Source organism: Dysidea avara, chromosome 8, assembly GCF_963678975.1.
Source record: "Dysidea avara chromosome 8, odDysAvar1.4, whole genome shotgun sequence".
Classification (NCBI taxonomy): domain Eukaryota; kingdom Metazoa; phylum Porifera; class Demospongiae; order Dictyoceratida; family Dysideidae; genus Dysidea; species Dysidea avara.
Genome location: NC_089279.1, coordinates 6,105,300 through 6,123,744, shown reverse-complemented (window position 1 = coordinate 6,123,744; position 18,445 = coordinate 6,105,300). Strand labels below are relative to the sequence as shown.

At 40.1% G+C, this 18,445-nt stretch overlaps 2 protein-coding genes and 1 long non-coding RNA gene across 3 annotated transcripts; 2 read left to right on the top strand and 1 right to left on the bottom strand.

Moving 5' to 3' along the window:
• Nucleotides 1-100: 100 nt before the first annotated feature.
• Nucleotides 101-9,707, top strand: LOC136262840 (eukaryotic translation initiation factor 2 subunit 2-like). Its single transcript, XM_066057253.1, has 10 exons — nt 101-224; nt 6,913-7,099; nt 7,184-7,269; nt 7,520-7,678; nt 8,302-8,374; nt 8,433-8,527; nt 8,600-8,748; nt 9,214-9,270; nt 9,323-9,408; nt 9,464-9,707. Exons 1-10 carry the CDS (start codon nt 207-209, stop codon nt 9,637-9,639), a joined length of 1,086 nt encoding a protein of 361 aa, XP_065913325.1. The 5' UTR covers nt 101-206; the 3' UTR covers nt 9,640-9,707.
• Nucleotides 9,708-14,594: 4,887 nt separating this feature from the next.
• Nucleotides 14,595-16,984, bottom strand: LOC136262888 (uncharacterized). The gene is made up of 3 exons (XR_010704383.1): nt 16,540-16,984; nt 16,405-16,491; nt 14,595-14,780 (listed from the first exon to the last, which is right to left on the bottom strand). It is a non-coding gene; the product is annotated as an uncharacterized lncRNA (long non-coding RNA).
• Nucleotides 16,985-17,166: 182 nt separating this feature from the next.
• Nucleotides 17,167-17,694, top strand: LOC136264710 (histone H5-like). The gene has a single exon (XM_066059487.1). It carries the CDS (start codon nt 17,167-17,169, stop codon nt 17,692-17,694), a length of 528 nt encoding a protein of 175 aa, XP_065915559.1.
• Nucleotides 17,695-18,445: the final 751 nt, after the last annotated feature.

Sequence of the window (18,445 nt, the reverse complement as noted above, 5' to 3'; positions counted from 1 at the left end):
ATTAATTGCAGTGGCCTTATGGGAAAATTTTGTGCAGTCGAGTTAATGGTGATATCTGGACAAGACTCCACGGAGAGCCGTGCGATGATGCGTCAGTAGTCGGGCGCCGCAAGGCTATGCACGTGCTAATAATTGTCGCCTGATGCAATCATTTGGTGCGTACTATAAAGAATATTAGATAACTCGTGTAAAGAAAAGCCTCGACAATGTCGGAAATGGATCTTGTAAGTGTTTCGTGTATTGTGTGAAGTTAGTACGATGTGTTTGTGTGCATCGGAATGTACCCACGTGCCACCCTTTAACACTACGACTTTTCTATCCACTCCTGTGGTTTAATGGAGAACCTAAAGAGATTATGATTTTGATGCAATATCGGCAAGGACACTGCCTGTATACTGATCAGCACGATCATGTTGTTTTTTTTACCTAACAATAGATACAAAAATAAGGAAAACACTAAACTGTATCATGCAGTACGATAGTTCGTAAGAGAAGAAGTTGTGATACTCAATTGATTTCCACAGTGAATGATTTTGCCGAATGTCTGAATCAAAGGGGACAATGCGACATCCTTCTACTAGATTTCAGTAAGGCTTTTGATAAAGTTTCTCACTCACTCCTGTATCACAAGCTAGCACATTACAGAGTACAAGGATCACTACTATCTTGGCTAAAATCACTTCTGAGTCTCAGATCACAATACGTTATTCTAGATAACCACAAAAGTGATACCACCCAGGTCCTTTCTGGTGTACCTCAAGGCACGGTTCTTGCCCCTCTATTGTTTTTTATTTATATTAACGACCTACCTCTTTCCATCCACAATAAGATCAAACTGTATGCAGATGACGTATTGTTGTATTCTCGAATAACATCAATTGCTGACTGCTTAAGTTTACAACAAGACTTAGACCTACTTGTTCAATGGGCCAACAGATGGAAGATGACATTCAATATCCTGAAATGTGAGTTCCTGAGAGTAACAAACCAGCACAATCCTCCTATCTTGTGCACGTATTATATTGAAAATTCACCCATTAAGGAAGTTTCATCTGCCAAATATCTAGGGGTCACCATCAACAACAAGCTTACCTTCAATGACCATATCCAAACAATCACCAATAAAGCTAACCAAATCAATGCCTTTATTTACAGAAACTTGTACCACTGTCCAAGCACTGTGAAATGTAACTGCTACAGAAGTATGGTCAGGCCAGTGCTTGAATATGCATCATCTGTATGGGACCCCCATACCTTAAATAATATTAATAAAATTGAAGTAGTACAGAGAAGAGCAGCCAGATTTTGCCTAAATGAGTTTTCACGTCACTCTAGTGTTACTAGCATGCTAAGCACACTCAACTTACCTCCTTTACAACAAAGAAGAGAGAGAGCTAAACTTATAATGATGTATAAAATTATTAATGATCTTATTGATATCCCCAAAGATTATTTTACCCCTAATGATTCACGATTAAGAAAAGGATACTATAGGCAACTGACGACAAACATTGACTCATATAAATTTTCCTTTTCCCCCTCTGTGATTAAACTTTGGAACCCCCTCCCCCCTATATAGTTAATTTCCCTTCCCTGGATAATTTTTGTAACAACTTAAGTAATTATATCTGTGCGTTATAATCATTTGTGATTTCTGTACAGTAAAAACAAATAATAATACTGTATCATACAGTACGATAGTACTGTATAGTAGGGACCACGAAGGATTGAGCGTGGCCCATGAAAAAACCCAAAATCCAGCCTCACTTTTCCTAGACGATGATGCGGCAGTATTGGTTAGGTAAAACTAAGCCCAAACAAGCCTTCAGATCAACCCGAAGTGCTTTCACAAGTTACAGAAATTTAAAAATTATTTAACCAAATTTTCTAGTAACTGACGGACTGACTGATGCCTTCAGACAAGCATCAGATGATAATTGATATAATCCTTCAGACAATAATTGATATAACTAGGGTGCACGGCCCATTTCTTTCTTTTGATGCGGTATGCATGGATTGCAGAGGTGCTTTTCGAACAGTTCTTGATTTGTAATACTGTGTAATGGGTTGAACATAGCTGACAACGAAGCGTAATGGATACTTCGCTTTTCAGATGATAATTGATATAGCTGGGGGGCGCGGCACCATTTCTTTCTTTTGATGCGGTATGCTTGGATTCACCAGTGATAATATTGTTATTTACAAAAAAGCTAACAAACAAGTACACAAAAAAATTGGAATTTTCAACTAGACATGGCACATTGACTGAAACAAGCTTGAGTACTGCATGATATTAAATCGCAGCAAAACAAGAAGTGCTATATCCCTACTGTGCTTTCCGTTATGGTATCTTGAGCACAGTAGGGATATAACATTTCTTATAGTTTTACTGTGATTTAGTATCATGCACTACTCCAGTACTTTTTATTGAAATGATCAAGGAGTAATCACATCATTACATACCAACAAAGTCATGATTAATAGCTACTGATGTGCACGCATAATTTCTTCAATTGTGTGTGGCACTAACATCTAGCTATATTGTTGGTGGCTTCTAGAGCTGTGACCTGGACCAAATGTACATAACCGATTATCGGTTCCCTTTAACCAATTGATTAACCGATTAATTGGCTTAATGATTATTTTTACATTTTCAATGTCATTTTGTATATTAACAGTGTTTTTTTAATCAAATGTGCTGTTTGACATAAGAAGTAAGGGGAAAGAGTGGCTTTGTGATGTGTTCATGTGTTCTAACAAACAAACAAGAAACAGCCTCCTTGCTCACTGTAGTGCACTATATGACCAAAATTGTAAACAATTCTGTGGTCATATGATCCAATTGTATAATTGGTTGTTATATACATAGCCGGATTATCAATCACCCTCAACAATAACCGATTGATTAACCGATTGATTAACCGATTATTGCATAACCGATTCACAGGTCTAGTGGCTTCATGAACAAAGAGTGACTGATGTCATAGTTTTTATAATGTAGGTTGGCCTTGTGCACTGGAATTTCTGCTCATCTGTGCAGTACTCATGCAGGTCCCATTACAACCATGCACATACATAAAAGAATTAGTTGTGAGCGGCAGACAAATACCACAATTGGGATGTACTCTACTTCATTTGGATGATGTTACATGAACTAACATAAGTATCTGAGTGTGGTATGAGGATCAGTTTACCAATAGTTGGTGCATTTCCACAATGAGCTATATTCTAATTCAACTTGCATGTGTCACATAGTGGTATATATTCAGATAGTGTTGTCAATTTGAGTAACTGAGTTCCACTTCTACATCCTAGTCATGGTATTGTTGTGTTGTTTACTTATTACATGACAAAGTGTGTATGCAGTACAGTATTGAGTATGGGTATTCAAGTTAATCGGCTGTACTGACCAAGGTCAACACCAGCATGTGTATTTGGATAGAGAAGAGTTGTATTTTATTTGCTTTCAGAATTAAGGTATCAGCATAGCCCAGGTGAATCCTTCATACAAAGAGTGGTTGCCAAATTAGAAGTCGTGTGTGTTCTATCAGGGTAGATATTGTGATGTATGTTCTATTAGGGTAGTTAAACTAAGAGAGCTTCTGGAAGTTTCAGCTGTCCCTGTAGAGTTAATCAAGGAGTGAAAATGTGTCTTGCTACAAATTGAAGACTGCAATAGCCAATTCGTCACCTGATAAGGTATATGTATGTTCTATTAGAGTAGTTGAAACCTAATCTTCCGTTCAGTTCCTTGCTCACAATAAAGTCATGCTGCAGGGTGCAGAGTGTGTGTTTTAGGCGAGTCTTCCTTCTGTAGTCTGTTAGGCAGCCTGATTGGAGTGATCATCGCTCTTTAACTTGTCACACCCACTATGAAACTATCCTTTTATTGACTGTTTCCTTCTCCCTTGCAGCGGTGTTGCTGGTAATCCTCCGTTTTCGTGTGGTAGTAGCTATACTTCGTCTAGCGCACAGCTGTGTAGGTAGGTCTCAGGACGTCTATCCTTGTAGTGGACAGCGGAGCAGGGTGCGGAGTGTGTATTGCCAGCAAGTCTTCCTTCTGTAGTCTCTGTCAAGTAGTCTGATAGGAATTATTATCGCTCGTAGACTTGCCACACCCACTATGGAACAGTCCTTTTATACTGGTGGGTGTGTTTGCCGGATGATAGCATACACACCAGATCACATGATCAAATTCGCTGATGTGATTGGTTAAATCGTGAAAAAGTGATTGATCCTATCTCATTGTAAGCTTTTAGATATTAAATTTTAACCATGACGTCATCTGATTTCTATTGACAACGCGTGTATACCGGAACGCCGTATACGCATATCGTAAACTTATAATGGCCATTGACAGTGATAAGTCTTGCAACCAAGGTTAGCACGTAATGATAGACACGAAAACCACCTTATGACACATCGATTTGGATGGATAGTTGGTCTAGCGAGTTTGTAGTTAATCGGGAGAAAACCTGGGAGGAGTTTGTGTTTGAAATTTTTATGGCCTCGATTTTACCTTTCTTATTTTGTCAGCCACAGGGGAGAGAAACGTCTAGTGTAGGCTGGGATGGGGAAGGCTGGTAACATGATAACAAATTGCCACCAATCCTGGATCAAAAGATGTGTCTCAAATTTTAGATTTGAATGGAACCAATGCGATTGGAATCCGACCAAGAATGACGGAACACTGCTCAAAAAACATGTGCGTGGGAGTTGGAGAATTAATATATATATACTAGATGAATAAAAATTGAAAATTTTAAAATGAAAATAGGGATCGCTGGGGTGGTAATGTAAACCACAAATCCCTATTTTGACTCTGTCATAAATCTTTACTTACATGCTCTGTCATTTTGAAGTGAGTCAAAATAGGGATTTGTGGTTTACATTACCACCCCAGCAATCCCTTCTTGTTTTGTGGCTTTTTTCAGGGATCCCTATTCTCATTTTAAAATTTCCAATTTTTTATTCATCTAATTTGTGTACTTTTTATTAATTCAGTAATGGATTATGAAGAAGACTGTTGTGAATAGAGTAATTTTGCATTCTGCATAGTAACACCGTCAACATTTCAGTACACACATGAAACTGATCAAATTGCAATGTGCATACAGACTGAGAGTCTCCTAATGTGAGCTACAATTTACATTACTGGTGCCTTTAATAGCTGTCAAATTCAGTGCAAGGATTGTTGTTATACACTTGACTGCATTATACATCAGGGTGAATTCCAAGACTGGAAGAGGGCATATGTAACACCAGAAAGGCCCACGTACTAATCCATCAAACTATAGACCTATATCATTGACTAGTATTTGCTGCAAGTTGTTGGAACACATCATCTCCTCAGCAATATCTTCTCACGCTATTGACTACAATATAATGTGTACAAAATAACATGGATTTCTTTGATTGATAATGAAGACTGTGGTGAATAGCGTAATTTTGCATTCTGCATAGTAATGCCGTTAACGTTTCAGTACACACATGAAAGTGATCAAATTGCAATGTGTATACAGACTGAGAGTCTCCATATATGAACTGCAATTTACATTACTGGTGCTTTTAATAGCTGTCAAATTCAGTGCAAGGATTGTTATACATTTGACTGCATTATTAGAGTATTTACATGACTGCTCTATTAGAGTATTTAGTCTGGATAACCCGCCCACGTGCAATAATCATGGAGCGAAAAACCACCTTGCAACAAAGTCATCAGCTCAGATTAAGCTTCCTGGCCTATACTGAGTTTAATAAAGACAGATTCTATTAGCCACAAGCAGCACACATCAAAAAACTTAACTTTGAGTGTGATCTTGTATGGCTTTTCGAGCGTAATGGCATTTTGGCAAGAAGAAATGGCCCGGTTTGGGATGTTTCCATCCGAAAACAAAACAATAAATTGGTCATGGACACTAGTGCTGAGCGATAGTAAAAATTTTACTATCACGATAGTTACTCATTAAATATCGCGATAGTGAATACTATCCCGATAGTTTATGAAACACTTTGCTCTAACAAAGTCTCAGTTGTATAGCTATGATTTGCAGAGTTATTTTGCATGCACAGGACATTTGTTAATTAACTGCGTGGGCAGACGATGAATACGGACTTTTGTTAAAGCTTTTACAGGCCACTCCTTTGTAAGAAAGCTGGTAATACCAACTGTAAAACAGTATAGAAGGGTTGTTAATACCATTTTAATGCAGATCTGAGCTTATCATAACTATCACGATAGTAATATCCCTAATATTGCGATAACGATAGTGATTTACTATCGCTATATATTGCACTATCGATACTATTGCTCAGCCCTAATGGACACGCACAATGATCCATTCAGCAAGCCTTGCTACTTTTTATCCCAGGATTCTCCTTGTAAACTTCGCTATGCCTGTGAAAGAATAATATTATGAATAATAATAATAATATGAACAAATGGGCATATTTAAGTTTTATCTGAGATACACATACTGTTTCCTTTTCACTTGATACTTACTAGTGGACCTATACTCATAGCAAAGAACCACCAGAGGGTTGTTTTGAGTTGAAGGATACTTTTCAAGGTGGTTTTTAGGTGTGTGTTCTATTAGGATTTTTGCAAAAAACATGGACGATCCCTATTATGAACCCACTATCGTGGTTCATGATATATATATATTTATAATATAGTCAAACATTCTTATTTTATATCCAAAGAAGGTAGGACATGCGTTGCATATTGCTTACTTATTTTGACAAAAAAAGGGCTCTTACTAAAAGTACATTGTCTTAAAGCTTGCCCTATCTAAATCTCCATTGAAACCCATTGTTTTATTGTGACTAAATTAACTTGAATTAGTAGGAATGAAGCAAGTACACATGAGTTTGTTAAGCTGTGGTATATGTAGTTGTCATTTTCATGTGTAGGGATTGGATTTGGGGAAGAAGAAGAAAAAGAAGCAAAAAGTTGACTTTGGTATAGAGGCCCTCAAGGAATTGGCCAGTGATATGCCACAACAAGAACAGGCCAAACCAGATGAACCTGTTAGCAGTGTAGGCGGAGCAACATCTGATCAATCGGTTGAGAAGAAACAAGATGCAGACTATGACAAGGGTAAGTTGTTAGACATTTTATTTTCTCCATGATTGTGGCTGTGTGTTGTTCGCCATTTCATGTACAATTGCCTACACTGTATAGAACTACAAGAATTGCTTCAGCTAAAGAAGAAGAAAACCAAAAAGAAGAAACCCATGGATATGTCTGCCATAGAAGCACAAATAGATGTAAGTGCAGCTATTTTCTTTTTAAATATTTTACTGTTATACTGCACTGCATGTATACTGGGACCTGTTAATATGGACACTTGAGTACACACCTACATAATCTTAAGTATATAAACTGATCTGGAAAATTGGACACCTAAGGTGCCTAACTAAATGGGTTGTGGATAGGTATTTTGTTTTGTGAAACAGTTGTGAGGAAGGGCAGAAGGGAATGCTGATAGGAGTAGCTGAGCTTGATGTTTGTCTCCAGGTTATTTCAGGGGCTAAAACGGAGACCAGTTCTACAACTGCTGGTACTGGGGATGTGACAAAGAAGCCAGATGATGCTAGTGCTGCTGTAGAAGTACCACAACAATATTATAGCTACGATGATTTTGAACTACCCAACAAGAAGAAAAAGAGACGTCCAGTAAGCATTTATGTTGTTGAGCATAGTCAAGACACACAAACACATGCACGCACACACACACACGCACGCACACACACTTGAAGCCAGCCATCCTGGTCCAGCAGAGGATGTGTCCACTCTTTTCTGTCAGTGATGAGGACGGGTGGTAGTACATCTGTGCCTTGTAATGTCTTGCTTCCTTTTAAATGATCAGTGGCAGCTGGTACATATAAATGGTTTATTCAAAGGTGAAGCCATCGTGTGGGGCATAAACACCAACGATGGTAACATTCAGTTTGCAGACCTTAGGCAGTCAAACCTTAGGCAGTTAAAACTGCCAGGTGCTTTGCATAGAGACTCAGCTTCTGAGTGGTGGAAACATGCAACACCACTGTGTACACTCCAAGGATTCAAGTGGCCACTGATTAGATCGGTACAGAAAACCACAAGAAACCGAAACAGAGGGGATACACACACACGTACACACACACACGTACACACACACACACACACACACACACACACACACACACACGTACACGTACACGTACACACGCACGTGCACACACATACATACACACACACATGTACACACACAACCAGAGTGGTTTGGGTGTTATATGTAAGAGTTTCTCCCTACACAGAATATCACGTTTGAAGGATTTGATGAAGTGCTGGCTGTGGTGGCTGTGGTTGAGGAGATTGGTGTAGAAGAAGGTAGGTGTGGTTAGGAAAAGAAACATGGTTATTACTATTACATGATCTTAACGCACAGACAATGCAGAAACAGCTGAAGAAGGAGAAGGAAATTGGAAGACAAGTGAGGCTTATCCTTGGGAGGATTCTGACCGAGATTACACCTATGAAGAGGTACTACACATATCTCTAATCACTACATATCTCTAATCACTGTATGTGTTTCTAATTGTTTCACACTCCTAGTTGCTAGAGAGAGTATTTAACATCATAAAAGCCAACAACCCTAACTATGCTAGTGGTCAGAGGAAGAAGTTAGTGATGAAACCACCGCAGGTTGTTCGTGTTGGAGCAAAGAAAACATCCTTTGTGAACTTCACTGAAATATGTCGCCTGTGAGTATTAATCATGGTGATAACTAGTAGGTCCATTAGTGGTGTATTGGTAGAGTGATTTTACTGTCAATGGTACAGTAAAACCTTTAGTAGAGCCACCTGTGGACCAGAAATTATGGCATTGATACAATATAACAAGATGGTCTCATTAATGAGGTCATGAAGTACACCTTAGCTATGTTTGGGACCTACTTGACATGGTCACTATAATGAGGTGGTCTTATTAATGAGGTCATGAAGTACACCTAGCTATGTTTGGGACCTACTTGACATAGTCACTATAATGAGATGGTCTCATTAATGAGGTTGTGAAGTACACCTTAGCTATGTTTGGGACCTACTCAACATGGTCACTATAGTGAGGTGGTCTTATTAATGGGGTAGCTGCAATATGCTAACTACGTCAACTCATAAAGCAGATTCTAACATGTTATAATTTATTACTGCATTATCTCCTATCTTTAGCCTTCATCGTCAACCAAAACATTTGATGAATTTCTTACTAGTGGAGTTAGGAACAAGGTGACACATGAGAGTACATATTGTATATCATCACATGACATGTTGTGTACAGTGCTTCACTGGATGGTACCCAACAACTGATCATTAAGGGAAAATTCCAGCAGAAACAGATTGAAACTGTTTTAAGAAGATATATCAGTGAGTTGTTAATACTAATGCTCATCAAAATATTATTTTGGTTACACTCCTACAGAGGAATACGTGACGTGTCACACATGCAGATCACCTGAGACAAACTTACATAAGGAAACGCGATTGTTCTTTCTCCAGTGTGAGACGTGCGGCTCTCGTTGTTCGGTGCAAAACATCAAGTCAGGCTTCCAAGCTGTTACTGGCAAGAGAGCACAGATGAGATCAAAGACTCAGTAACTCATGCCAACTGTTTTTACAATTAATTTTCCAGTTGTAATTATTTAAAATAATATAACTAAAGTGAACATTTGTGGTAAATGTTGAGTGCAGTTTGCTATTATAAAGGTTTCTTCAGATTAAAAAGGTTTTGAAGCTATCCAACCACTGTTAGCAACTTCCTAGTGTTAGGAATCCACAACAATGAGCCAGTATTGTGCAATTGTGCAGTAATGCATTATTCACCCTAATACAGCTACAGTGGAACCTCGATTCTCGGTTAAGTATGGAAATGACTGCTCTATAAGAGTAGTGACTGTTCTATTAGGGTAGTTGTTATGTCATTTGGCTAATAACCAGCATGTTCATTTAGTTAAATTCTTTGTTATCTAGTTCCTCCATTCGCTGTCATCAAAAGTTGATCCTCTATTATCAAGAGTTCATAATATATATACTAAGGAGAGTATCCTACTCTCATATACCCCTGTAGAAAGGCGTATCGTGAAGTTATGACGTAACGACAAGGTGTTGTGGTTTGTGACGTACAGGAAGCCGTAAAAGTGCAAGAATCGTTAGCATCGTTTCACACTTGCGACGCTCAGGATAGCCGTATTCGCGAATGGCCTAGTAAGAAACGCCTACGAAGCGGTCTTAACCCATGAAGGAACGGTTGTAGTTGGGTGAGAAACGCTTAGAGCTGAAGTTAATTTGGTTGCTAGCGACGTTGGTAGGCACGCGTTCAATCGATACCATGTTCAACCAATGACATCATTAATTATACAAAGGTTTTGTCCTCTTCAGCAAGCCCTGATAAAGTTGTTATTCCAGTAAATGTTGTGTCCTCTATGGCAAGTCCTGATAAAGGTGTTACTATTCCAGCAAGTCCTGATAAAGCAGTGTCCTCTCCAGCAAGTCCTGATAAAGTTGTTCTTTCTCCAGCAAGTTCTGATGTAGTATTGTCCTCTTCAGCAAGCCCTGATAAAGTTGTTACTATTCCAGCAAGTCCTGATAAAGTTGTGCCCTCTCCAGCAAGTTCAGACAGTCGTGATTTGTCTCACACTATGATGCAGTCATCTTTGCAGCCCTCACCAATGATGGCGGATATCCCAGCCAGTGCTTCCTCGGCTGATCACTTTTCTTCACTTCTATCTTGTCCTATTTGTAATAAATCCTGTTCCTCCTGTTCTCTTTTATGGCAACACATCAACTCGATTCACATATCTAGGTATGTTTTTCCATCTGCGACTTTCTTTGCTTGCTGTAACCGTCTTATTTGCACTGTTCCCTCCTGCCGTTGGGCTACTCATGAACGTTTTCGTAAAACAGGCTGCAGACGTTTACTTAAGCCTGGTCAGCGCTGTAATGCTCCATTAGTTTCTGCTTCTGATCTTCCTTTCTTAATTTGTGATCAGTCTGAAAGTCAGTCTCCCACTTCTCCTTCACCACCTTCCTTAGCTTTCTCCACCAGTGTTCCTTCTGATCCTTTAGAGTTAGCCCTTCTGTCAGCTTCTGCATGTTCTTTTGTTGGCCCTCTTCATCTTGAGTCTGAGGCTCTTTCTGTAGTGATGAATTATGTTATGACCTGTCCTGTCTCAACTGTTGTTCACATTCCCCGCAGTGTTCGTCCTTTGCTAGCTAGAGTCTTGTCTACCGAGTTTCGAAATGCAATTTCTTCAGTCTGGGGCTTTATGCGTCTTTTTCTGTTTGCTAAACTGGCACTACGTATGCCTCCACTTTGTCAGCGCCGCCGTCGTTTTATTTTAGCTTCTGTTTTGCTAGACCGCCTTCATCTTTGGTCTCAGCCCGATGGTTTGTATAATCTTTGGAAAGCTCTACAAGATGATTTACATGTCTCGCGCTCCAGTCACTGTATTCAGTCTTCAAAACACAATATTTCTCGAGCTTTGTTCTGGGCTCGGGAAGGTAGGTACAGTAATGCTGTACAGTCTCTTACTTCTACTGGTGTGGCTGATAAGAATGATGATTTGGCATTTCAAGAGTTGCTTCAGCGACATCCTGTCTCTGATCCACCTTCTTGTTCGGCCCCCAAGACTGCTTCTATAGCTGTAGATGAATCTGCTGTATTAATATGTTTGAAAGGTTTTCCTCGTGGTACCAGTCCTGGTGCCTCTGGTTTACGGGCACAACACCTTCTTGATGCAGTCAGTGGCCACACTGCACCTTCTGCTGAACTTTGCCTTACCACCCTCACTCGTCTGATGAACTTTTTGCTTTCTGGAAAAGCTTCTCCATCGCTTGCCCCTTGGTTGTGTGGTGCCCCTTTAACAGCTGTTCTGAAAAAGAACGGGGGTATTCGCCCTATTGCAGTTGGTGAAATTCTTCGTCGCCTTGCCAGTCGTCTGTGCTGTCAGTTTGCTCGTCCCTTTCTCTCTGACTTTTTCCTACCTTATGGTCAAGTGGGTGTTGGTATCCCAGGTGGTCTTGAGGCAGCTATCCATGCTGTCCGTCATTCTCTTTCCCAATTTGGCAATGATGAATCTCTAGCTCTACTCAAAATAGACATGAAGAATGCATTTAATGAATGTAATCGCTCAGCTTTTCTTGATGGTGTGTGTAAAGAATTTCCAGAGATTTCCCCCTGGGTGTATTGGTGCTACAGTCAACCTGCTGAGCTGAGGTTTGGCCACAGGCGTATTCTTGCTTCCACAGGTGTCCAACAGGGAGATCCTCTTGGTCCCCTTACTTTTTTCTTTGGTGTTGGTGCAATTTCTTCGTTCCATCTCTTTTAGTGAAACATGTCTTCTTAACCTGTGGTATTTAGATGATGGCACATTTATAGGTACTAGATCTTGTCTTCACGCATTACTTTCACATTTTACTGAGTCGGGTCCCAGTTTTGGTCTTTACATCAATCTATCCAAGTGTGAACTATACTGGCCTTCTGGTGACAGTTCTTTTCCTAACTTTCATCCTGCCATCAAGCGTATCAACCCCAAGAACAGTGGTTTGGAGCTTCTTGGATCTCCTATTTGGGGACCTCCACAGTTTTACGATGCCTTTTTATCTGTTCAATTTGATAAAATAGTTGCAATTCAGGATAAATTGGTTGACCTCGAGGACCCTCAAGTAGAGTTGCATCTGCTTAGGAGCTGTCTTAGCGTTTGCAAGGTCACTCACCTTTTACATTGTGTGCCATCTTCCTCTTTGGGTTCCTTTCCCTCACATTTTGACCTTAGGTTGCGAGAATGCCTTAGTAGAATCTTGTGTTGTGGAATTTCTGATAGTAGTTGGACACAAGCCACCTTGCCATTTAGGTTAGGAGGCTTGGGCCTACGTGAATCTGAGCGTTCTGCTGCTCCTGCATTTGTGGGGTCCTGTAATTCTTCCCATATTTTAGTGTCGCGTTTAGTGGAAACTTTTGATGTTTTTATGCCATTTCCCGGGGAGGATTGTTCCCTCGCTTTCTTCGAAGGTATGTCTGTTTCTGTGTTGCAAAACTCCTCTCAAACTGACCTTCAAGCCATTTTAGATGATTCACTTTTTAAACAGCTTGTAAGCAGTTCCACCATTCGTGATCAAGCACGTCTGCGTGCTTTATCACATTCTTCTGGCACCAGCAGTGGTTGGCTTAAAGCACTTCCACAGCCTGCTTTGGGTCTAGCTATTCCTCCTCACGATTTTACTATAGCTTTACGTTTGTGGCTTGGCATTCCTTTGTTCCCTTCTTTACCACTCTGTACTTGTCTATCTGTCATTGACCAGTTTGGTGATCATCTGCTGGGGTGCTCTCATGGTCCCTTGAGGATCCAGCGTCATAATGCTTTAGTGTCTGTTGTACACCATGCCTTGCTCCAAGATCACCCTGGTGTTCTTAGGGAGCAAAGCATTCCATCTGACCGATCTCGTCCTGGCGACATATACCACCCTGACTTTCATCTTGGTCGTCCTGCCTATTTTGATCTCTCCGTCAGGAGTACCACTCAGTCTGCTGTCATATCTTCTGCTTCTTCTCAGGCTGGGGTGGCCGCTGCTGTTGGTGAGATAGCTAAGGACAACCAATACCAGGACATTGTGAATGATAATGGAGGAGATTTTATCCCTCTTGTATGTGAGACCTTTGGTGTTTGGTCACCATATGCCCTATCAATTTTAGGATCCATAGCTGACAGAACAACTGTTAGAAACGGTTTACCTCGAAAGTTTGCTAGGCGCCAACTTCTCCAGCAACTGTCTGTGACTTTGTGGAGGTACAATGCAAAAATGATACTCCGCCAGTATTCGCTTACTGCTGAGGACGAATTTCCTGACTTTGACATTGGTTAAGTTAAGTACGTATAGGTAGTAATAAGTATATAGTTAGGTAATAAGTAGTAGTATGTTGTAGTTTTCAGTATGTACGTGTGTTATGATCAATTAGTGAATCCCTTAATTATACAAAGAAAAACGGGCGAACTCAGAAGTGTTATGTCATAACTTCACGATACGCCTTTCTACAGGGGTATATGAGAGTAGGATACTCTCCTTAGTATATATATTATGAACCCTTGCTATTATTAATTCTTAGTGTTATGCTACTGACCTCCTAAAGGCACAAACAACAGCACATGATGTCAATGCACAGCAATAAGGACTTCAGTTAGCAGCACATGACCCTGGTATTTTACAAATTAATTATACATATCTCACAATAATTCTGATGGAGAGGGCATGTCAGGCATAGATACAGCTAAACACCCAGTGACTGCTCTACTAGAGTATAATTTTATGTACCTAGCCTAAACCTCAATTTTGACAATTGGAACACAGAGGAGTGCATCAAACATCTCATGATCTACCAACACCTCAGTATCGATATAAAAGACTCTAATGCACAAATTGATATCAATAAATTATGGTTCCTGGAGCCCTTATTTCAGCTGCCCAATGCTTTGTGTGGTTTTTATAACCAAGCTACTTCTGTGAATGTGACAAAGGACTTCATAATATATAATGATGCTAATTTCAGGTGCTTGTGTAATCACATGTAGTACATACATCATAGGGTGATGAGTGACCAACCTCCTCTGAGATGGTCCCAAGCGGTTCACATAAGGCCATCATCAATTGAAAGTTACAAAAGTGATTCCAAACAATTCCTCAGCTGTCATTGTAGCTACTCTGCTTAGTGATATAATGAATTATGTCCACAATTGTGCTGATAACTAAATGGTTGAAAAGAAAAGTACACATGTTAACAAGACTTTGTGCCCTTGTCCTTATAAGGTTTCTCCATAGCTAAAAATTTAAAGTATTTTTTCTCATTTATTTATGTTTTCTTTCCAGCGATTCTTTGTTTTTGCGGATTTAGGGGGGTGCATGGGGAGCGGAAGTACACTTCCTCAAAAATTTTACTATACACTAGCTAGAAGATGGTAGAAGCTACAGTACAGGTGCAATTAGATCTAAAGTATGCATACATGGACATGATGGAAAGAGTGAGAAGAGCTAATGGGAAATCAACAAGAGGGGGTCAAATTTATGGGGTAAAACTACAAACTCTAATAGAACAGTCAACTACTCTAATAAAACATCTATCACATGTAAATTCTTTAAACTATAAAGGACAAAGACCAACTCCTAGACTCATTGAACTTCAACTTGAACTCAAACCATACTGCAGCTTTTAATAAATTATGAAAGTTATAGTAACCACGTTTCACTTTAATAGTAAAAGATACTTAGCTATTCAATGAAGTTCAGTCAAAATTATTGCCAAATTTGGTATTAAAGCATCATACATTTGTAAATTTTCCTGTGAGGGGCATACCCCCAGGCCTCAGCATGCTTCTCATGCTGAGTATGCTTCTCACACTGTACTTGTCACTTTTCAGCTCCCAATATAGATGCCCCTAGCTTAGCACCTCCCCATGGAAAATCCTAGATCTGTCCCTGTTGTCACCTAGCCTATTGTGCTCAATTCCAACTGAACTGTTATGGTAATTTATGTGTACTTGATTGCTGAAGTTAATATGGCTGTTCTCCTCCTCTACTAGAGTGTCTTGATCTCTAGTGTTCTCTTGTGCGTGTGTGTGTGTGCGCGCGCGCGCGTGTGTGTGTGTGTGTGTGTGTGTGTGTGTGTGTGTGTGTGTGTGTGTGTGTGTGCATGAATGTGACTGTTTTAGAGCCAGAATATAGATTGCTTGTAATTTATTATTTCATCATTTAATGCAAAATCTGTATAATTTCTGTCCACTTTACAAAACTGTACCTACTACAGGGGAATATTTAGGAAGGTGCCACACTCCTTCCTTTGAACTTTTACTTTGTAGTCTTGCTGCAAAAACACCTAGTTTGGAAGAACTTAGCTAGTATCCAGGGAACAGGACAGCTTAGCTACAGTGGTATGCATTGAAAAACCATACTCTATAGAGCAGTCAGATGTACAGTACTCTAATAGAGCAGTCAAAACTACTCTAACAAAACAGAATACAATTTTCCTTTTACAAAATGGCTATTAAGGAATTTGAAATTTAAAGGATTTAGTTGACAGTTGAGTTTTTCGTTAACGATACTTGGAATTCAGCTAAGAACATTCCTAGGATTTCATAGAGAATTTGTATGCAGCATATAAAGAGACAAAGGTACATGATGGTCGAATTTCTTGTAATGTTTTCAAATTAGATGTGCTCTCTGGAAGTGGGGAAGGACAACCACTATAGCTAGATGCTGTAACTTTAATTTGTGCTGGGTTTTGAGCTGGTGTACAATGCCAATAGTTTAGCTGCTGGTTTAACTACCGGTATTAATGGAAACTTAAAGAATATGACAATTTACACCTTTCCTCACTTGTGCTTATTGAGTATTCTTCATCTGTGGTATTTCTTCCAGCTCTGTATATATACCACAACCTAACAGTTGTGATTTCTCCGCGTTCTAAAAATACTCCGCATTAATTTTTAGATATTCTAATAGAACACTCACCTGTTTCAAATGACTTTCCCAAAAGCATAAGGGCGCCTGCATGTCTGTAGATATTTTACCACTGATACTGTATCTCCCATTAGGAGCTAATGATACAGTCCAGAAATGTTGTGTTGTGTTTATGAACAAAATTTTCATCCCACCGTTTGCCGCAATTTAAAGTAGCACAGTTCTCAAATTTGCACATCTTGTCAATAGACAGCTGTTCTCTTTGCACACAAACTAATTTACCAGTTGAATTAGCCAAACAGAAGATTAAGCATTTTTTCCTGGACGCTTTGATGCAGACAGCTGCAATTTTTCGACAAACGCGACCAAAAATCACCCGAAATGTTGTCTCCTTGCATAAGCATCCACGTATCACTTGAACTGACTATTGTCTATCATCTCAGCTGACTAAACCATAAAAAAACTACCTAATCTAACAAGCAGCACAGTTTAAACTTGGTGGAAAGACACAGCTGGTCCTTAGCAACAAGAATTTGCGGTTTGATCCCATCACGTGAACCGATGTGTACGCTATCATCCGGCTAGCGTCCCCACTAGCTATAAAAGCAGCTAGCCATGTGGTGAAAATTCGATTTGAGTCGACGATAATCTCCCCCTCTCCCCCCTGAAGAACCAAAGATGCCTTCCAAAACAAAGTCGAAGTCAAAGGGAGCCAGGAGGCTGAAGAAAGCCACTTCTGCTAAACCCAAGTACTCCGACATGATCGTCGCGGCGATCACCGCGATGCAAGAGCGAGGCGGCACTTCAATCCACAAAATCCTGAGGTACATTGGCGCCAATTACAAAGTGGGAAAAGGATTTGAAGTTCATGCTCGCCTTGCTCTAAAAAAGTTGCTGCAAGCTGGAAATCTTGTATGCACAAAAGGATCGGGGGCCTCTGGCTCCTACAAGCTGGCCGCCAAGAAACCTACAAGGAGGAGGCCAGCTGCTAAGAGGCCCTCGAGAGCTGGGGCTGCTAAAAAAGCTGGAAAGAGGAGAAAATCCGGCAAAAGAAAAGCAGCCCCTAAAAAAAGGAGGGCATCTCCCAAAAAGAAAAGTTCGGTGGGTAGAAAAAGATCTGCTACAAGGAAACCAAGATCTTCTGCAAAGAAGCCAAGAACAACTCTAAGGAGGAGACTTCCTAGGAGGAGGTGTGCTAAGAAGTAACTAACGAACTGCTACAGAACTGCACTTTAAGGGGCCCCTAATTTAAAGTGCTAAACTGAACTTACTGATTTTGTATACCTTTTTGAAAGCTGTTAACTTTTTTATCACTTATATACGAGATTATTTTTATTCTTGTAAATTTCCATCACTTTCCATGTCTGTTGTAATTTTTGCTGTTGTTGTTGTTGTTGCTGCCACTGCTGCTGCTGTTGAATGAATGGTCTCTGAAATTAAAGCTGTTATCAACGATGCATGCATGGGGTCTGAAATAATCATGCATTGTTAGTAGCTGTAAGTAGCTAGTTGGATTATACATATATACCTGCACAACATATATACACATTAAAAGTAATGACGCACGCACGCACGCACCCACGCACCCACGCACCCACACACACACACACACACACACACACACACACACACACAGAGTTTAAACCAGAGGTGGAGAGACACAGCTGGTCCTTAGCAACAAGAATTTGCGGTTTGATCTCATCACGTGAACCGATGTGTACGCTATCATCCGGCTAGCGTCCCCACTAGCTATAAAAGCAGCTAGCCATGTGGTGAAAATTCGACGATAATCTCCCCCCTGAAGAACCAAAGATGCCTTCCAAAACAAAGTCGAAGTCAAAGGGATCGTCGCGGCGATCACCGCGATGCAAGAGCGAGGCGGCACTTCAATCCACAAAATCCTGAGATACATTGGCGCCAATTACAAAGTGGGAAAAGGATTTGAAGTTCATGCTCG